The 22,702-nt window shown below is 40.9% G+C and overlaps 1 protein-coding gene across 3 annotated transcripts in view; it reads right to left on the bottom strand.

Moving 5' to 3' along the window:
- LOC124795520 (peroxisomal acyl-coenzyme A oxidase 3-like) overlaps positions 1-22,702 on the bottom strand; it is a 342,519-nt gene that overhangs the window by 149,283 nt on the left and 170,534 nt on the right. For 2 of the 3 annotated variants that reach the window (XM_047259589.1, XM_047259590.1), the window contains exons 7-8: positions 14,185-14,475; positions 13,880-14,043 (exon numbers count right to left, since the gene is read on the bottom strand). In XM_047259589.1, the coding sequence (XP_047115545.1) occupies positions 13,880-14,043; positions 14,185-14,475 (455 nt within the window). The remainder of the gene's footprint in view (positions 1-13,879; positions 14,044-14,184; positions 14,476-22,702) is intronic. The other variant, XM_047259591.1, reaches the window with a different exon arrangement.

The raw sequence follows: 22,702 nt of genomic DNA, 5'->3' as shown, positions 1-22,702 counted from the left end.
AAGCTGCCGGTGTTAGTGGCCATATGTGCCTGAGGTTTAATTGCTTGTGTGGATATGTGTGTTGTTTCTTTGCTAAAGAAGGTTTCTGCTAAACGCTATAATGTGTAAGTCTTTTCATCGTGCCTACCTGCAGCTCAATGTGTAATCTTTTTGTGAGTAGCAATCTATCTTTTTCCTAATATTTTTGATATTCCAAACCAGAGTTTCCATTTTTTACTTCAGATTTCCATATTCAGATGAAAAATTAAATGCCTAACAAACAAAATATATTGTGGTAAACTGACTGTAACTCCTACCTTGAGAATAAATTACAGTGGCAATACTCATCTTGCAGATAGTATCATCAACCATCACTACATCATGGGACAAGGAAAAGATCAAGAATACACAGAAACATGATTGCAACCTCTTTTATATTGATTACTTGCCACTGTTATGTATGACATACACCCTAGATGATATACTCATATTAAGAAAAAAACAGAATACCTTGAACAACTAGAGGTAGGATGTTCATATTCACAGGACATCTACATTAGTATGTTCTGCAAAAATGATTAGCATTTGAACCACATCGGTCCACAGGTTCAAGGTCAACTTCGATATCATGGTGTGACACCACCTATCAATATAATGTGCCTCTAGTTCTCTTTGTTACTATAAGCTGCAGGTAATGGAACAGTGTGACTTGAGCAGACATGCAGGATGCATCGCAGACGTATGTGCAAACCATACCGTTTGAAAGAGGGTGCATTATTGGCATTAGGGAATGTGATGCATCCATCTGGGAAACTACAGCTTGCGAGGGACAAAGTGTTTTGGCAGTGCAAAAGGTGTGTGCAGAATGGTTCACAGAAGGCGACAGAAAATGACGAGATGGGTCAGGTTGCACAACCCAGACCACTCCTGAGAAGATTGATATCTCATCTGAATGGCATTGCAGAACAGATTTGCATCCTCTTTGGCTCTGGCACAACAGCAGAACAGTGTAACACATCATACACTATCAGTGGTGCCAGTCCATTGTCTTTTATTATGTCACGTGTAACGTGAATGTCGTCCACTGCTTTGCCAACCTTTGACGAATGTGCAGAAACATGCCAGACAGCTATGGGGTATGGAACAACGTCACTGGGGATAGGAATGGCATCAGATAGTATGTTCATACAAATCCAGGTTCTGTATGTTTGAAAATGATAGTTACATTTTGGTTCGCCACAGACAGGAGTAGTGGCATCACAGTGACTGGATTCACACAAGACATACAATGCCAACTCAAAGACTTATGGTGTGGGATGCTATTGCATACAACTGAAAATTGCATTCAGTTCACGGCCAGGGCACTGGGAGCAGTGTGACTTATGTGAATGCCATCCAGTGAACTGTTAACTGTACCCTTTTTGCACAACATTCCACATGCCATTTTTCAGCAGGACAATGCATGACCACATGTTGCTGCTTGAAGATGTGCTTTCTTGGTGCCACAGGATGTCTGCCCGTTGCCCTGACCCACCAGATCACCAGACTTGCTGCCAATCAGAAATGTGTGGGATATGGTGAAACAATGGGTGCAGTACTGCGACCCAGTGCCAGCCACCACAGATGAACTTTGGAACCAGGTGACTGCAGCACGGATGGCTACACCACAGACACCATTCACACCTTATATACACTGATGTCATCACAAATGGAAGAGGTTATCAGGGCCCATGGCAGACCTTGTGACTACTAGGCCACAGAACACATGTCGAATTGAGACAACTGAAATGCTCATTTCTGCAGAACATACTAACGTACATATTTCCTGAAAATGAATGTTCTATCTCCAGTTGTTCAAGCTGTTCTGTTTCTTCTGAACATGAATGTATTTTAGTCCACATTTCACAGTTATTTTTATTATTAAAATCCACAGTTTCAAACAAACACTAAGGCAGGTCACAGATGTAGTACCAACAAAAGTCACTAGATCACGGGCCAATCAAAAGATTGAAAAGAATCCAAGATTTCCTGACATGTGACAAACTGTTTGAACAGTTCAAGTTGTGTTCAAATGCAACCCTACTTGAAACAATGAAAACTGAGCTAAAACAATAGAAGACAAGTTCTCCAAAGACACAATGAGATACTTATCAAAAAATGTAACAAAAGTTGGTGCAACTAACCATCTTTTCATATGGGTGAAGATGTGGTCATTCATTGCATTCTATTGATTCAAATATGACTGATTTAAAGCAATTGTAGTTTCTTACGTGGCTTGCATTCATTATGAGTATCAACAAGGTACAGGGCCTTTGTGTGGCAGGTATTAAACCTTGTGGACAACACCAGGGACTGCAGCTATTACTTGTGTGTATACTGGAAAGTGTTTAACCATTTCTGAGCCCCAACAAGAAATGTCTCTAAACAAGAGTGTTCACTTTCAGCTGCAGCAGATAGAACATTAACAGTAAAATTGCCAGATCCAAAAACAGTTTTGTCTATTGTCTCAAAGTATTGTGAACACAGATGAAGTTGATTTTGAGGAACCATCTGCTTCTCTCGTTCATAGTGCATAAGGAACTCAGTCTAAAGTTAATGTAAAAGTGCATTCAAACAGGGAACAGATGAACAGTAAAACTAGAGTAAAACCTTTCAGTCAGGTGGAACACAAGGTGTACTTCACAATAAGGCAAAAGAAGTCTTCTCTTCATTGACTTTCGAATCATGATGGTACAGCTTGTCATTGTCCTGATAAAAGGCGTTTCAGGTGAGGTAAAAAACATCATATCCAGACAACCTGTTAACAAAGCTATCATGGCAGGCACTGGGGGACTGTATGACGACAGCATGGCTTTCAGCAAGTGAATGTAATGTCAGCAGAAATATTAGGGCCAGTGCAAATGAAGGTTCATATTTCCACTTTTCAGAAGGCTTCTGCTGTAGTCCACAGACAGGAGAACAAGGATTTTTACAATCAACAGTGGCTCAAGAGACAAATAAATTCCAGTTGGACACAGGTGCATCTGTTTCCCTCTTCAGTAAAGACACATATAAAATGATCAGTGCCTACAGCTACTGAAGCTTCTTCTGTTTTGTCTGCTTATAATGGACATGAAATACCAGTACTTGGTGTGTGCAATTTGCCAGCAACTTTTCATGACATTATAAAGACAGTTTCTTTTCATGTACTACGTTTAGGAAACACTGCAAAAATTTTTCATTTGGACTTATTTGATTTGTTCAATCTGTGCATACAAGATAACATGTTACAAATCAGTGTTTCAGTGCCACATACTAATGTTTCTGATGTGTAATAAATACATCAAACTTTTTGAACCAGGTTTAGGAAATACTAAAAATTTTGGGATGTACATTACTGTTACCATACAATGTGCCATAATAATTTTATTGTGCAGGGCCTTGGCCATGGGCAATATGTGAGCAGGGTGCTCAGGAGCTTAATGATGGAAAAACAGTGGGGTGATACCACCCATTTCTGTGAGCAAGAGAACATCCCCTCGATTGTACTTTGAAAGCCATCAGGAGGTTACATCTCTGTGCTCATTTAAAAGCTACAGTAATGATTTAAGTAAGGTATACCTACAGTTACTGCTGGACGATCAGTCTGAGCAATATCTTGTGATCAACACACACCTAGGTTTGTTCCATTTTGAAAGATTCTGTTCAGAAGTCCTTCTGCTCCTGCTATTATTTGTTCTCTAGAACAATTAACAGCCAAAGTCCTTTCATGTGCAAACTACCTGGATGATATTGCTGTCGTGGGTAGCATGTTTGCTGAACAGCTGGTAAATTTACAATGTTTGTTTAATGTGCTTGCTGCAGCTGGCTTAAAGTGTAATGAGGAAAAGTGCTCCTTCTTCCATGAAGAACTTAAATATTTATGACACATTATAAATTCACAGGGTATTCATCCTGCTCATTTGCACTTGTCTGCAATTAAAGATTTTCTGGGATCTCATAACATCCATAAGCTACAGACCATCATGGACAAGCTAACCTATTACATAACCAACTGCACTGGAAAGGAGTTCCTTGTGTGCGGTCCCATGAATGTCAGGGCACATTTTGGCAGTTGAAGGACACAAAGTTAAGCTGTTGTTGTCCTATTCATTTTAATCTTGCAAACCCTGTTGTCTTGGTTGTGGATGCTTCTTATGGGATTGAACATGTGATCTCCCACAGAATTGCTTCACCTGATAAGCCCATTGCTTTTGCCTCAAAAACTCTCAGCAAAGTAGAGTGCAATTGAAGTCAACATGAAAAAGAGGCACTTGTCATTATCTATTTCATTATCAATCTATGACATTATCAATTTTCAGCAATATTTGTATGGTTGGAAGTTCTATTTTATTACAGGACATCAGCCATTAACAGTTTTGTTCAATCATTCCAAGCCTGTTCCAACATGGACAGCACAAAAATTGCAAACCTGAGCTCTATTATGGTCTAATTATCAATGTGAGTCATACACACCCACTGCACAACAATCAAACGCTTGACTTGTTGTCTCAGTTACCAGTCAGTACCTATACAGTGTTTGATTCATCTGAGGAATAATTTTATTAAATCGATACACAAGATTTTGAAATTCTTCAGAATTTTCTTCTCAATTTTCACCATGTTGTTGGAGCAATTGCTTCTTACCCAGCTCTTTGGGTAGTTTTGCAATACATGCACCACAGGTGGCACGTCGCTTGAAAGAAATTCTGCAGCCACTTTTCACATCATCACATGCTGTCTGTATGGTCAGGTGTCTTGCTGTTGCCAACAGAGAATGACAATGTATGAGTTGTGAGTCCTCAATCCCTTCTGTGGAAAGTTTTGTCATTTTTGCATCAAGGTCACTGGGGCATAGTTTGTCCAATGTCATTGCAATTTGGCAGGGCACAAATGTCCAAATGTCCAAATTCAGCAAATAACTTTTCATTGCAATGCTTGTACATAGTTTCAGTCCACTGTACAGCAATACATTTTTGAGTCCGGATGATGGCAACAAACACACATTGATTTTGTTGGTCCATTCTGGAACATGCGATGGTTGTTGGTGGTAGACATGACAGAAAATTTCCTTTTGTAGTCACCGTGACATCCACATCTACTGCTAATAAGGTATCTGTTTTGTCTTCTTTTATTTGTCTTGAAGGTCTTCCTGAAATCCTTGTCTTGGGAAATGGACCAAAATTTATGTCAAACAACTTTCAAAACATTTCTGCTGATTACAGCATACACTGTGTAACTACTGCTCCTTCACACCCTCAGTTTAATGGTGAAGCTGAATGGTTCATTCAAATTTTCAAAAGTCACAGGAAGAAACTCCATTCCTCCCACACACCGGAGCAAACCTTAAAGTGTTTCTTTATTCCTATTGCTTCTTGCCACGTGATGAGAAGTCACCAGCAGAATTATTACAGGGGTGTCATCACCATACCCTGTTGCATCTTCTGTGGCTGATGTGGAAACAGTTCATTCCTCCATGTCAGACAAAGTTTCAGCCACAGCATGAAGTTTTCTTTAACGTTTTTGGCCACAGCTTCATAATAAAAGTTTTGGGTTGTTCGCTTCATAACATTCAAGGTTCCTCTGGGCTGCACTGGTGTCACCAGAACCAGCTGTGACACTCTTATGTCAGTGATTCTGCCACAGAATTTTTGCCTACAGATGCAGCATGCTGCTGGGGTCCACAACAGCAGTCATCTCCACCTGCCAAATTGTCGCAGTCAGCACCATCTAGAGCAGTGCTGATGGAAATTGACATAGTACCACTGCTATCATCACCGTCCTGTAGCCTGGGCCAAGATCAGTGGAGGCAGAGCTCCTGGACAGGTGTCACTATGCCTCTGGAGTTCCACCTACAGTCTGTTCATCCACAGCATCTGTGTCCCTGGATGTGGGCGTGCACCCTGTGGCCAGTTTTTTGGGGGGTGTTTGTGGTCACTTGCAAGGTGGATACAGGGATGGGGAAAAGAGACATACCATCAGTCCTCACTAAGGTCCCTGATTCCTCATCTGCATCCACATTCAAGATCCCCTGCCATTGTCATCTGATCCAGCACTACACAATGACAGTGCAGAGGGGTACATCACAACAGTACCACAAGCTAAAAGCAGATGCTGCCAGGTGCAGTGACAAATGAGAGATGGTGGTGTAAACACACCCTCTATAGTTTCCACAGGCTGCTGCTGCCAGAAGCTTGCTTACATCAGAGTGCTGCATAGATTGGTCCACTCTGTATCCCGTGCCTATGGCTGGTGGTGGGAGGATGTATATAGGACAGGTCTTGCATCTAGGACTATTACGTGGATATGAGGGATGAGCTAAGGATTTGGGAGAAGGGGTTGTGTGGTGTTACTGATGACAGAGATAAGGTCACAGAAACAGTAAAACAGTGATACCTATCACTGACACTATTGCGTACGAGTGTGCCATAGCAATTATTGTATAGATTTAAGTGTCAGGAAGTCGTTTCTCAAAGTATTTGTATGGAGTGTAGATATGTATGATGTGAAATGTGTATGATAAATAGTTTAGACAAGAAGAGGATAGAAGCTTTTGAGACGTGGTGCTACAGAAGAATGTTGGAGGTTAGATGGGTAGTTCATGTAACTAATGAGGAGGTACTGAATAGAACTGGGGAGAAGAGGAATTTGTGGCCCCACTTGACAAATAGAAAGGACTGGTTGGTAGGACATGTTCTGAGGCATCAAGGGATCACCAATTTAGTAGTGGAGGGCAGTTTGGAGGGTAAAAACCACAGAGGGAGACCAAGAGATGAATACACTAAGCAGATTCAGAAGAATGCATGGTGCAGTAGTTACTTGGAAATGAAGAAACTTGCAAAGGATAGAGTAGTATGGAGAGCTGCATCAAACCGGTCTCTTGACTGCAGACCACAACAACAACACTACATTATTCAAATTTCGTCTTCGCCAAGGCTTAAAACTGGATTCCACATTACTGTGAATCTCTGGAACCTGCACAAAGATGGGTGCTAATATCAAGCATACACGAAGAAATCACAAAGAAAATTAGTTCAGTTTTATCTACATCATTATCACATAGCAATACAGCAAAGGCAACTGCTAATTATTATGAATGTTGAAGGAGTTGCAAATACAAGTGAGTAGTAACTGTGAAAAACTATGTCACAGAAACTATCAATGGAAACTGAAATTCAATTTATCTGTTTACTATTGTGCCATCAGCCAAGGATATGTGCTCATCATATTGTGGATATGCTGTCTGCTACTGCTGCAGCAGAGGGGTACACTCCCCCAGCCATCTGGCATGCTATGAATTTGGTAAATCTCAATATTTAAAAAAATAAAAAAATTGCAGTGTGCCTAAAATTTTGACACTTCTTTTTCAGTATATTTTTCCTGTTCAAAAAATTTTATGGCAGGTTTCGACGTATCAGATTGGACAGTTCCCTTGTGAGATGTTTGGAACACTAGTCTGTCATATTTAGCACTGAGCCTTGGAGCCACTTAAGGTTACCTAAAACTAAACGTCCCCATGAACCATGGACCTTGACATTGGTGGGAAGGCTTGTGTGCCTCAGCAATACAGATGGCCGTACCGTAGGTGCAACCACAACGGAGGGGTATCTGTTGAGAGGCCAGACAAACATGTGGTTCCTGAAGAGGGGCAGCAGCCTTTTCAGTAGTTGCAGGGGCAACAGTCTGGATGATTGACTGATCTGGCCTTGTAACACTAACCAAAATGGCCTTGTTGTGCTGGTACTGCGAACGGCTGAAAGCAAGGGGAAACTACAGCCGTAATTTTTCCTGAGGGCATGCAGCTTTACTGTATGGTTAAATGATGATGGCATCCTCTTGGGTAAAATATTCCGGAGGTAAAATAGTCCCCCATTTGGATCTCCGGTTGGGGACTACTCAAGAGGACGTCATTATCAGGAGAAAGAAAACTGGTGTTCTACGGATTGGAGCGTGGAATGTCAGATCCCTTAATCGGGCAGGTAGGTTAGAAAATTTAAAAAGGGAAATGGATAGGTTAAAGTTAGATATAGTGGGAATTAGTGAAGTTCAGTGGCAGGAGGAACAAGACTTTTGGTCAGGTGAATACAGTGTTATAAATACAAAATCAAATAGGGGTGATTCAGGAGTAGGTTTAATAATGAATAAAAAAATAGGAGTGCGGGTAAGCTACTACCAACAGCATAGTGAACGCATTATTGTGGCCAAGATAGACACGAAGCCCATGCCTACTACGGTAGTTCAATTTTATATGCCAACTGGCTATGCAGATGATGAAAAAATTGATGAAATGTATGGTGGGATTCCCCCCCCCCATGAACCATGGACCTTGCTGTTGGTGGGGAGGCTTGCATGCCTCGATGATACAGATAGCCATACCGTAGGTGCAAGCACAATGGAGGGGTATCTGTTGAGAGGCCAGACAAACGTATGGTTCCTGAAGAGGGGCAGCAGCCTTTTCAGTAGTTGCAGGGGCAACAGTCTGGATGACTGACTGATCTGGCCTTGTAACACTAACCAAAACGGCCTTGCTGTGCTGGTACTGCGAACGGCTGAAAGCAAGGGGAAACTACAGCCGTAATTTTTCCCGAGGGCATGCAGCTTTACTGTATGGTTAAATGATGATGGCATCCTCTTGGGTAAAATATTCCGGAGGTAAAATAGTCCCCCATTCGGATCTCCGGGCGGGGACTACTCAAGAGGACGTCGTTGTCAGGAGAAAGAAAACTCGCGTTCTACGGATCGGAGCGTGGAATGTCAGATCCCTTAATCAGGCAGGTAGGTTAGAAAATTTAAAAAGGGAAATGGGAAGGTTAAAGTTAGATATAGTGGGAATTAGTGAAGTTCGGTGGCAGGAGGAACAAGACTTCTGGTCAAGTGAATACAGGCTTATAAATACAAAATCAAATAGGGGTAATGCAGGAGTAGGTTTAATAATGAATAAAAACATAGCAGTGCAGATAAGCTACTACAAACAGCATAGTGAACGTATTATTGTGGCCAAGATAGACACGAAGCCCATGCCTACTACAGTAGTACAAGTTTCTATGCCAACTAGCTCTGCAGATGACGAAGAAATTGAAGAAATGTATGATGAGATGAAAGAAATTATTCAGGTAGTGAAGGGACACGAAAATTTAATAGTCATGGGTGACTGGAATTCGAGTGTAGGAAAAGGGAGAGAAGGAAACATAGTAGGTGAATATGGATTGGGGGACAGAAATGAAAGAGGAAGCCGCCTGGTAGAATTTTGCACAGAGCATAACTTAATCAAAGCTAACACTTGGTTCAAGAATCATAAAAGAAGGTTGTATACATGGAAGAATCCTGGAGATACTAAAAGGTATCAGATAGATTATATAATGGTAAGAGAGAGATTTAGGAACCAGGTTTAAATTGTAAGACATTTCCAGGGGCAGATGTGGACTCTGACCACAATCTATTGGTTATGAACTGTAGATTAAAACTGAAGAAACTGCAAAAAGGTGGAAATTTAAGGAGATGGGACCTGGATAAACTGACTAAACCAGAGGTTGTACAGAATTTCAGGAGAGCATAAGGGAACAATTGACAGGAATGGGGCAAAGAAATACAGTAGAAGAAGAATGGGTAGCTCTGAGGGATGAAGTAGTGAAGGCAGCAGAGGATCAAGTAGGTAAAAAGACGAGGGCTAGTAGAAATCCTTGGGTAACAGAAGAAATATTGAATTTAACTGATGAAAGGAGAAAATATAAAAATGCAGTAAAAGAAGCAGGCAAAAATCAATACAAACGTCTCAAAAATGAGATCGACAGGAAGTGCAAAACGGCTAAGCAGGCATGGCTAGAGGACAAATGTAAGGATGTAGAGGCTTATCTCAGTAGGGGTAAGATAGATACTGCCTACAGGAAAATTAAAGAGGCCTTTGGAGGAAAGAGAGCCACTTGTTTGAATATCAAGAGCTCAGATGGAAACCCAGTTCTAAGCAAAGAAGGGAAAGCAGAAAGGTGGAAGGAGTATACAGAGGGTCTATACAAGGGCGATGTACTTGAGAACAATATTATGGAAATGGAAGAGGATGTAGATGAAGATGAAATGGGAGATACGATACTGCATGAAGAGTTTGACAGAGCACTGAAAGACCTGAGTCAAAACAAGGCCCCAGGAGTAGACAACATTCCATTAGAACTATTGACGGCCTTGGGAGAGCCAGTCCTGACAAAACTCTACCATCTGGTGAGCAAGATGTATGAGACAGGCAAAATACCATCAGACTTCAAGAAGAATATAATAATTCCAATCCCAAAGAAAGCAGGTGTTGACAAATGTGAAAATTACCGAACTATCAGTTTAATAAGTCACAGCTGCAAAATACTAATGCGAATTCTTTACAGACAAATAGAAAAACTTGTAGAAGCCGATTTCGGGAAAGATCAGTTTGAATTCCGTAGAAATGTTGGAACACGTGAGGCAATACTGACCTTATGACTAATCTTAGAAGAAAGATTCAGGAAAGGCAAACCTACATTTCTAGCATTTGTAGACTTGGAGAAAGATTTTGACAATGTTGAATGGCATACTCTCTTTCAAATTCTAAAGGTGGCAGGGGTAAAATACAGGGAGTGAAAGGCTATTTACAATTTGTACAGAAACCAGATGGCAGTTATAAGAGTCGAGGGGCATGAAATGGAAGCAGTGGTTGGGAAGGCAGTGAGACAGGGTTGTAGCCTCTCCCCAATGTTATTCAATATGTATATTGAGAAAGCAGTAAAGGAAACAAAAGAAAAATTCGGAGTAGGTATTAGAATACATGGAGAAGAAATAAAAACTTCGAGCCTCATCGATGACATTGTAATTCTGTCAGAGACAGCAAAGGACTTGGAAGAGCAGTTGAATGGAATGGACAGTGTCTTGAAAGGAGGATAGAAGATGAACATTAACAAAAGCATAATGGGGATAATGGAATGTAGTCGAATTAAGTTGGATGATGCTGAGGGAATTAAATTAGGAAATGAGACACTTAAAGTAGTTTTGCTATTTGGGGAGCAAAATAACTGATGATGGTCAAAGTAGAGAGGGTATAAAATGTAGACTGGCAATGGCAAGGAAAGCGTTTCTGAAGAAGAGAAATTTGTTAACATCGAGTATAGATTTAAGTGTCAGGAAGTCGTTTCTGAAAATATTTGTATGGAGTGTAGCCATGTATGGATGTGAAACATGGATGATAAATAGTTTGGACAAAAAGAGAATAGAACCTTTTGAAATGTGGTGGTACAGAAGAATGCTGAAGATTAGATGGGTAGATCACGTAACTAAGGAGGAGGTATTGAACAGAATTGAGGAGAAGAGGAGTTTGTGGCACAACTTGACAAGAAGAAGGGACTGGTTGGTAGGACACATTCTGAGGCATCAAGGGATCACAAATTTAGCATTGGAGGGCAGCGTGGAGGGTAAAAATCGTAGAGGGAGACCAAGAGATGAATACACTAAGCAGATTCAGAAGGATGTAGGTTGCAGTAAGTACTGGGAGATGAAGAAGCTTGCACAGGATAGAGTAGCATGGAGAGCTGCATCAAACCAGTCTCAGAACTGAAGACAACAACAACAACAACAACAACAACAACAACAACAAATGTAAGGGATAATGCACAAATAGTCCTTCAATATAAAGTTACCTAAGTTATTTAAAAAACTGAGCAGTCAATGTACCAAAACTTTAATGATGGAAACTCCAGGTAGGAATATCAACAATGTAGGTAAAGCAAGATTGTTACTTACCATAAAGAAGACTTGTTAAGTTGCAAACAGGCACAATTAAAAGGCACCTACATAAACCTTTCAGCCACAGCTTTCATGAGCAAAAGATAAACACACATCATTCATACACACAATCAAGAGCTCCTCATGGGCACATGACTGCCAGCTCCACAGCTCGGGCCAGACTGCAACTATCATGAGGGGGATGGGTGCAAGCAGCAATCTGGATGGTGAACGGAAGGGGAAGGGATAGTAGTGTATGGGTCGTGGGAGAGAGAAACACTTTCTGTCACGGTGTGCAGGAACTAGGGACTAGAATGCCAACAGGTGCAGCGTCAGGATCTTGTGGGGTGGAGATGTGGGTAAAAAAAGAGCAAAAGAGGAGAGGGGTGCAGAAAGATGGATGGGTGCATTGGTAGAGGGTAGCAAACAAAGAGGGTGGCAGACAAGAATGGGAAGAAGGAGACAGGACAGAAATGGGGTGGAAACTGTTGGGTGAAGGGTGTGGGGACAGTATGTTACTGTAGGTTGAGGCCAGGATAATTACGGGAGTAGAGAATGTGTTTTGAGGATAGTTCCCATGTGCACAGTTCAGAAAAGCTGGTGGTGGAAGGGGAGGACCCAGGTGGCTCAGGTAGTGAAGCAAGTATGTTGTGCCACACGACGGTCTACCAAAACTCTGAATGACAATTTCTCTGTTATTCATGAGAAAGGATGCTTCTCGTCAAAAATATGACATAAGCTGAATGACAATTTTACACTAACAGTAAAAGCTGATGAAGGAAATACCACTGTCATTATGTACAAATGGGAATGCACCAGAAAAACTCTATAAAATTTTTCTCTGCTAATACATTCATCAAAAAAAGTTTTGCATCACCCAAGTTCCCAGGACTCCTGAAGATAGACGTTGACTATGGATATTGTACCACAGACACAGTCCCTTTCGCTGTTCAGAGATGTCAATAAACCAGCCCAATGATGTAAACAACCATGCATGAGCAGTGCCTATTAGATGGAGAGGGTCTGACAGCCGATCAGTTCCAGTCATTCCACCAAGAAGTAGGTACACGGCTCGTGTTGTCTGTAGTTCAACCATACCTAGACGGTCAATACTGTGGTTCGATCGCATTCACATTGTTACTTTGTGCCAGGAAGGGCTCTCAACAATGGAATTGTCCATGCATATCGGAGTGAACCAAAGCGATGTGGTTCAGACATGGAGGAGATAGAGAGAGAAAGGAACTGTTGATGACATGCCTTGCTCAGGCTACCCAAGGGCTACTACTGCAGTGGATGACCACTACCTATGGATTATGGCTTGAAGGAACCCTAACAGCAATGCCACCATGTTGAATAGTGCTTTTTGTGCAGCCACAGGACATCTTGATATGACTCAAACTGTGCGCAATAGGCTGCATGATGCACAACTTCACTCCCGACATCCATGGCAAGATCCATCTTTGCAAACACGACACCATGCACCGCAGTACAGATGGGCCCTACAACATGCCGAATGGACTGCTCAGGATCGGCATCACGTTCTCTTCACCAATGAGTATCGCATATGCCTTCAACCACACAATTGTCGGAGACATGTTTGGAGGCCTTAGACACACTGTCCAGCGAATGCAGCAAGGTGGAGGTACCCTGCTGTTTTGGGGTTGCGTTATGTGGGGCTGACGTATGCTGCTGGTGGTTGTGGAAGGTGCTGTAACGACTGTACGCTGCATGACTACCATCCTCCAACCAATAATGCAACCATACTGGCAGCATATTGGCGAGGCATTTGTCTTCATGGACGATAATTCGCACCCCCATCATGCACATCTTGTGAATGACTTCAGGAGAAATAACAAAAGAATGAGACACTATTCAGATACTTACACTTAACACACAAGGTTTTTCTTCATATTTCAGCACAAATGAGGTTATTACCACACAGTTTGCTTTCAGTTGTTTAGAAATTAATGAGAGTTGATAGTTGATATCTCAGTGTGAACATATATTCAGTTACTGTGGTACATCTATGGAAGAAAAGTGCTTGAAAAAGCAGATCAAATTAGAGTGGGATCAATAAAACTAAAACTAAAAGCTTTAATGGAGGTATAATTTTAAAACCTTTTGCCTTTAGTAAACGATAGTTTACCTGCCACTTGCCCTCTAGCTGGGCCTGTGAACTCTTCGCATCCTGTGTATCCTCTGTATGTACTGCAGCATATCGAACTGCAATAGGAACTGCTCTCATGAGATTTGACAAGCTTACTGTGATTAGAGACACTCTGCCAGTAGACAATGTCGCAAGTGAAGCTCCTAAAAGTATCATTTTCTTGTAATATCACGATAAATCCAATATTGTTATAGGACTACTGTTATAAAAAATACAATAGTTACATTATTTTGAAATAAATTATGATAAAAATTATTTGTTTTAACATTAAATGTGTAACAAACCTAGTCTCTTATTTGGGTCTTTAAGTGGGCTAACATAATTCCCTTCTGGTGTCACATCTCCTAATTTATTTAGTAGGTTCTCACGAGGTATTCTGTATCTAATGAACTGCACAAAACCATTATCCACCCCATTCAGTCCAATTTTCTCTCCCACATCACCAACAAGAACACCAGCAAATGGCTGAAGAGTTTCTGGATCCCTAATGGGAACTATAAATGTATGTAAACCATGGTCTGTTTTATCTGGTGTTATAAGCCTTGCATATACTAATCCATGGGTACAGCCTTTCCCTGCAAAGAAAAGTTAATTTATACGGTTAAATTTATTTCCAGGGTTTTACTCGCTTCACAGATTTTTAATGCAACAAAAATATAGTGCTCTATGTTATTTGTAAAACTGTTTTTGTGTTGAACCTTCTTTTACAAATAAGCTTGCAGTATTAAGTGAAACTCATTAACACCATATGTGAGAGGAAACAGCACCTGCGTATCATGTATAAGAACCAAAATAAGTGGAGTGGGCTGAAAGTAAAGCTAGTACCATAACAAAAGCCTCAAGAAATTAAGAAAGTTTTTGATAAATAATGTATCTGCATATTTTTTTTATAAACTAGTCCTTATTCTATTACACTAATACCATACTTACTTACAATCTGTTGCCACAATGTTCATAAACCTCTGGAAGGCAAGGTTCCAGGACCTATCCTATGTACCCACCAAGCACATCCTGTTTCAGCCCCTCAAGGCATATACTGTCTTATGAGGATTCCTATTATTTACTACGTCAATGAGTTGGTGAAGGAAGCAGTTAAAGAAAAGAAGAAAAAATGGTAAGAATGAAACAGAGACAAAAAGGAAACTGCGAAGAACACAAAAAGAAATGTGAGAGAGAGGTAGCAGAAGAAGAGAGGAAAAGTTGGGAGGAATTGACACAAGAGTTGGAAAACGATGATAATGGAAGTAAAAGGATGCGGGTTCGAGTTGCAAGAATTACAAGGAATTAATGTACTTACACAAAACCAGTGAAAGGGGAGAATGGAGAGCTAATAAGAGCTAATAACACAGAGGAGATGAGGAAAACATAGAAAACAGTGACAAAAAGAGATAGAAGTATGGCAGGGGGGGAGGGATCTAGACCTGGAAAAAGAGAAAGACACTGGAAAAATGTTCCTATTGGAGCAAAACGAAAGCTGAATATGTCCCACTTTATTAAAAGACTCTGACTGAAGAGTGGGTACCAGCTTCCTCATTCTACATTCCTCAGTGTCCTTAAAATTTTTCACCAAAATATTGACATGCAACATATTCATGCTCTTTTTAATATGCAACTCACCACTCAGTCCCACAAGCTCTCTAACTGTAACTCGCTCACACTCACTAGTCCATAATTGTAAGTCTCTCGTGCCCATCCACTCCCTACTATCCATTCTCACTCTCTCATCTGACCCAACTCATTGTCATTATCTTTTAGGGTCTCTCCAACTGTCACTGTTCTGTGTCTCACAGCCACAGTCACCTTCCTTCTGTCCTACTACTAGTGTCTCCTCTCACTGCCACGGTCTCCCTCTTGTTCTATCTTTCTGCTACTATCTCATTCCTTCCTTCCCACTGCTGCCATCTTCTCATGGCCACTAACTCACTTCTTTGTTGCCACTATCACAGACTGTCTCTCTCTCATTATCACTAGCTCTCATCCAGTTCCACTTTCTCCTTCTCATTATTCCTCTCCCACTGGCTCTGTCTCCTTTACTCTTTTCCTAGCACTGTTCTCTCACTGTCTACTATCTTCCAGTGGCACAGTGTCCCTCTCTTTCTTTCAATCTGCCACTGTCTCCTTCACTCTTTCTATTCCATTATCACTGTCTACTAATGAGTGTCTCAAAAGAAAGTTTACATTTGATGTGTCAAAATAAAATAGAGGCTATATTCTATCAACTAAAACTTTATTTATATTGAAATGTACAGTTTATGAATTTACATCACAAAATAATGTCATTTAAATGCAGTCCAGCATGTCTACAGCACTTGCTTAAACAATGAACAAAATTTTGTATGATGGGTCGGCATGTCGGTACTGGTATGGCTGCCACTTCGCTACAGATATTTTCATCCAATTGTTCCTGAGAAGTTGTATTATTGACATACTCTTTAGATTTGACCTATCCTCATAATAAAAAATCCATGGGTCTCAAATGAGGATTGCATGGGGCCAATTTATGTCACTCCTCCTGGGGATCAATTCGCCAGGGAAAATTTCTTGAACTCGTAGTATACACACATTGGATATCTGTGCTGTGGCTCAATCTTGCTGAAACCATGTTCTTTGGTTATAACTAGAAAAGTTGTGCAACTCAAGTATCAAAAACTCATTTAACATTGTCACATAATGTTCTGCACACATTGTACCTTCACAACTTCTCTCGTTCTCGAAAAAGCAGGGGCCAGTTAATTCTCGAGTCAACAACTCAACCTGTACAATAACTTTTGGTGAAGGAAGGGGTTTCTCATGTTTCTGTTAAGGATTTTCTGCATGCCAGTTGCAGCAATTTTGTGTATGGACGTGACTGTTCAGGTGAAAATGAGCCTCGCCAGAAAAGAATATGCTCAATGACAGGCACTCAGTCACATTATTAATGAACTGCAGCCTTTGTCTGACATCCTGAGGCTTTAATTCTTGCACCAATTGGATTTTGTAAGGGTGCAGTTTAAGGTCTTTTTGCAGAATTCAGTATACTGATGATCTATGCACATTTAAAGAACTTGCATGCTTAGGAATGGAGAGGTTAGGATTGTCATGAACAGACCAACTTACACTCTCCACAAATTCCCCATTCTTGATGATCTTTCTCACCCAGATTTTTATATGGCCAGTATTTAACTGGTCTCCTCAAACAATGTGATCCATTTCCAGAAAAGGGGAAGACTTTGAGCACCATTTGTAGGGGGAATTCAGATGAAACCCGGTCACTAATGTAAAATAATGGTAATGATTTTATTAACTCAAAACTTTAGTTATATACAGTACACATATTCAAAGATAGTTGCCAAAACTGTTGGCACATTTATCCCATTGCAACACTAGCCGGTCAATTCCATCCTTGAAGAAGCTAGTAGGCTGCTGTTGGATCCAGGCCTGGACCCAGCCACACACTTCATCATCTATTGTGAATTGATGTCCGTGAATAGCTTGTTTTTGAGGTCCAAACACATGAAAGTCATACGGTGAAAGTTCGAGACCGTACGGTGAATGTTTCAGCATTCCCCACTGAAATTGTTGCTATGTCATCTTCAACGCATTGGCCGTGTGTGGGCAGGCATTGTAATGCAGGAGGATAATGCCAATGGACAACACGCTTCGGCATTTCAACTTGATGGCCCACCTAATGTTCTGTAAAGTGGCTTGATAATGCTGGACATGAAAATGAATCACTCCTCATTGTTCCTGCTTACTCGCCTGCATGTTCGGTAGTGGATGATAACTTGTGTGACCACCTTCTCTTCAGCATGAAACCACACTGGAGCTATGCAACATCAAATGGCACACACGCATCAATCTCTCTACCAATAGATGGTGCCACCATACCTGCAATTATGTGGTGCCACCTTACATGTAAGGCAAAGGTAGACACACTGACCTGGTTTTGTTTGAATGAACCTCAAAATTTACTGTATGGAATACATAATCACTGTAGAATTCCCTCCACACTACAGCTACCAAATCACCATTTTTGTAAAATTCTCACACACAGAATGTGTGGTCTGCTCTCAAGAAGTACTCCATATTGACTGAATTCCTAAAGGCCAAGCAAGTGATGAACGTACTCCCCACTCTCCTCCAAATTGTTAGGCATGCGCAGATAGCTCTTCAAATATAAATTTTCTTTTCATACGTCCTGTACCTTCCAGTATTTATACTTATCCATCTCTTTTGAGCTTGCACTCTTTCATTCTCTCTCAGCACAAAAAAATCATGAGTATACATGCCAATATTTTTGTGAAAAAGCTTTAAAGGTGCTGAGCAAAGTAGAGTGAGGCACCTCGTACCCACTTTTTAGCCAGACTGTTTTAATAATGAGGAGCATATTCGCCTTTTTTGTTCTCCGATACGATCATTTTTCTGCTAGTTCTCTTCTTTTCCCTGCCACAGCAGGGCATGTCACTCATATCAAAAGAACTTGATGCAATTCAAACAATGCAAAACTAATTTTACACATCACACCAGATTTTACGGGCACAAAATATTTGCTTGTGTTTCAGTAATACAATGTGGAGCACCCTGATGATAATGGAGACACTTTACATCATATTTATCTGTGCTAATCACTTCATAAACTACATTTTCACCTCATGTTGCATTTTACTTGTGTAACTTACATGCAAAAATAAGGTAACTTTGAACTTCTGTACCTTGGAAAGTGATAAAACATTTCTAGAAAATTTTTGAAGTTGTTCAAGAATAGAATTTTAGGAATATTTCGTAAAAACTACAGCCATTTGCTGTACATAACTACCTTGGGATGTGTGTCTGAGGTTTGGTTCACCACCGACAGCGAAAAAATGGTGAAAAACACTTTTCTTGGGGTTTTCTCAGGAACCATCCATGAATTTATGCAAATGCCTCATTCATGAATTCATTCATTCATTCACAGGTATATGTCTCAGTTTAATTAAATCATCAGTTTAACATGGGTATATCTGTCATCAATCAATATTTTTAGTGTTTATGTGCATATTTTATGTGTATTAGCAGGGTAATTTTTAATCTCTGTATCTGGGAAGGGATAAAGATACAAAAATAAATAAATAAATATATAAAAATAAAAAAATTCAATATTGTCTGAGATCAGGATCTTAGGAATGTGTCATACAAATTTCAGTCACTTGCTGTGCATAGCCATGTTGAAATATTCGACTAGGTTTTGGTCTGCTAGTGATAGTGAAAATATAGCAAAAAACACTTTTCTGAGATTTTCTGAGGAACCACCCATGAACAAATGGTGCGTCTCTAAGTCCCATCGAGCCCACCATAGACCACATCAAATGCAAAAAGGACCAACAGATCTGCTTCATTTGAATAAGCAGGAGGAAGTGCATAATATTCATACTTTGACCCTATACTGTACGATAGTGACACTAAGATGATTCTTCTGTTGGGCATACAAACGGTCACTAGTCCAATGGCTATCCTGAACGCTTGACCCTACCTTTTTGTCACCAACAGAACCCAAGGTATGGGCACTGGAAAATCCCGTGTTTAATCGCAGTGTTTTGGAACATGTTGGTAAGAATGTTGTCGCACATGTACTGATATTACAGTGTTAGAAGTGGAAACAGCAGTTAGAAGAATGAACACAAGAAAGGTAGCTTGGATAGATGAAATAAGTGAGGAGATGATAAAGGCAGCTGGACCTACTGAACTACAATGGCTATACAGATGGCTAAGCTACATAAGAACACAGAAATGCTTCTCAAGAATGGGGAAGGGCAACAATAATTCCAGTATTGAAAAAGGGAGACAGAAAGGTATGTGATAACTATAGAGTGGCAACACTTGTATCTCATATAGTAAAAACAATGAAAAGATTCTGGAAAGAAGATTGCGGGGAAAAAGTGGAAGGTCCACTAGAAGAGTAGCAGCACAGCTTTTGAAATGCTAAATCAACAGTGGACCCAATGTTTAGTATGAGACAGTTGATGGAGAGTCATTGGGAGTACGGGAAAGATCCAGTGATGATATTTACTGACTTAGTAAACACATACGATAGTGTACCCAGAAAAAAAGATACGAGAAACGTAGGAGAGAAAGGGGTTTGAAAAACAAACAATTGAAATTCATTAGGCAATTATGACACAAGCTTCAGCTGTGTCCACACTCAAGTTTGAAGCACTATTTGATTTAGGAATGTTACAGGCCTGAGACAAGAACATGTGGTATCCTCATTATTATTTATAATGGTGATTGATGAAATTGTGAAAGAAGGAAAAGACCCTTACGGAGGAAGGCAGATGAAATTATTGCTTTCCACAATTGATATTGTGTTGTGGGGGACTAACAGTAAGGACTTACAAGAAAGACTGGGATTGTGAAATGAAAAAAATAAAAATAAAATTGAGAAATTTGGTATGAAATTCAGTGCGGAGGAAAGTAAGGCTAAGGTGGTCAGGAGTGGCAGAGAAGGGAAAGGAAAAATTGATATTAAAGGGCAGGAAATTAAAATGATGGACAACTTCAATTATTTAGAAAGTGACATAATTCTTGCATTCTATTCAAGGCTGGAGGTAGAAATTCACAAAATCGTGCAACAGAGCAATGCATTTTACCAGTGTGTGAGGGGCTCAGTTTGGAGAAGGGAGATGCAAATGAAGCGTAACAAAGTGCTGTACAGCACATACTTTATTACACAGAGACTAAGATACAGATGGGAGACACAGTCAGTGATAAGAAGAAAGGAGGGTAGAATTCAAGATAATGAAATGAAATTCCTAAGAATCAAAGAGAGACAGAGTGAGGAACAAAGAAATTAGGAAGCAAACTGGAATTAACCAGGTGAATGACAGAACTGAGAGGAGTACACTGAAATGTTTTGGACATGTAAAGAGAATAGGAGAAGGAAGAACATGAAAAGGAATGATACAGGTGAAGTTTGAGGGCAAGGGCAAGAGGGAGACCCCGAGCAAGATTAATTGACTCAGTTAAGACCATTAAAAGAAGAAGGAATCTGGACTGTAACAAAATAGTTACAGAAGAAAAATGGTGGAAAGACAGGGCAAAATGCACAAGTACCGTAAATGTTCCAAACCAGCCCAATGCTGGGATAAATGGAGACGAAGGTGACGATGAACAGCTCCACTGTAGCTTTGGCACAGCCATAGATTTCAGAGCATGACCACTGACTAGTTGTGTTTCTCTGAATGACTGGAAATATTACCTTCTGTGAACTAGAGAGATGAGAATTGCCCTCGCAAAATGTCCTGTGATCCTGCAGTCCTCCTGCCCTCAATCTCTACTAGATGCTGTCACACACACACTTCCATCCTTGCTCTTGTCCCCATAGCCCTTACTTCACTCATTCTACACTGACAACCTCTTGCCTGCAGTCACCTCTTGCTACATTCGTTCTCTTCTGTGCCACTAACAGCCAAAACAATACAATCATGCAACTGTATGTCTTTGTGTGTGTGTGTGTGTGTGTGTGTGTGTGTGTGTGTGTCCTGTAATGACTGCCTTTGAAGGCATTAGTAACATATTCAGTACATGAAGTATAAATAAATACACACATCAAAGAAAGTTTTGCATGATCCTGGTTCCCAGAACTCCTCACGACAGATGTTGACTGTGGATATTGTATCACAGACACAGTCCCTTTCACTGTTCAGAGATGTCACTGAACCCACCCAAAGATGTAAACAACCATGCATGAGCAGCGCCTATTACATGGAGGGGCTCCGGCGGCCGATCAGTTCCAGTCATTCCACCAGGAAGGAGGTACACGGCTCATGTTGTCTATAGTTAAACCATGCCTAGATGGTCAATACCATGGTTTAATTGTGTCCCCATTGTTACTTTGTACCAGGAAGGGCTCTCAACACAGGAAGTGTCCAGGCATCTCGGCGTGAACCAAAGTGTTGTTGTTTGGACATGGAGGACATAAAGAGAGATAGGAACTGTCGATGACATGCCTCGATCAGGCCGCCCAAAGGCTACTACCGCAGTGTATGGCTGCTACCTACTGATTATGGCTTGGAGGAACCCTGACAGCAACACCACCATGTTGAATGATGCTTTCCGTGTAGCCACAGGACGTCATGTTATGACTCAAACTGTGTGCAATAGACTGCATGATGCGCAACTTCACTCCCAGTGTCCATGGCAAGGTCCATCTCTGCAACCAAGACACTATGTAGCGTGGTACTGATGGGCCCAACAACATGCCGAATGGACCGCTCATGACTGGCATCATGTTCTCTTTGCCGATGAGCATCACATATGTTTTTAACCAGACAATCGTCGGAGACATGTTTGGAGGCAACCCGGTCAGGCTGAATGCCTTAGACACACTGTCAAGTGACAGCAGCAAGGTGGACGTTCCTTGCTGTTTTGGGGTAGCATTATGTGGGGCTGACATATGCCGTTGGTGGACATGGAAGGCACCATAATGGCTGTAAGATATGTGAATGCCATTCGCTGACTGACAGTGCAACCATATCGGCAGCATGTTGGCGAGGCATCCGTCTTCATGGATGACAATTCGTGCCCCCATTGTGTACATCTTGTGAATGACTTTCTTAAGGATAATGACAAAAGCATGTTCTCCAGTCATGATTTCTAACGAACATGCCTGGGATAGATTGGAAAGGGCTGGTAATGGACAACGTTACCTACCAATCACTCTGAGGGTTTTATGCCAAATTGCCTTTGAGGAGTGGGTTAATCTGGACCAATAGTGCCTTGAACTTGTGAATGGTATGCCATTTTGACTACAAGCATGCATCAATGCAAGAAGACGTGCTACTGGGT

This window comes from Schistocerca piceifrons, chromosome 4, assembly GCF_021461385.2.
Source record: "Schistocerca piceifrons isolate TAMUIC-IGC-003096 chromosome 4, iqSchPice1.1, whole genome shotgun sequence".
In the NCBI taxonomy this organism is placed as follows: Eukaryota; Metazoa; Arthropoda; class Insecta; order Orthoptera; family Acrididae; genus Schistocerca; species Schistocerca piceifrons.
Note: the sequence above shows the minus strand (reverse complement) of the source record. Positions and strands in the feature narration are given on the sequence as shown.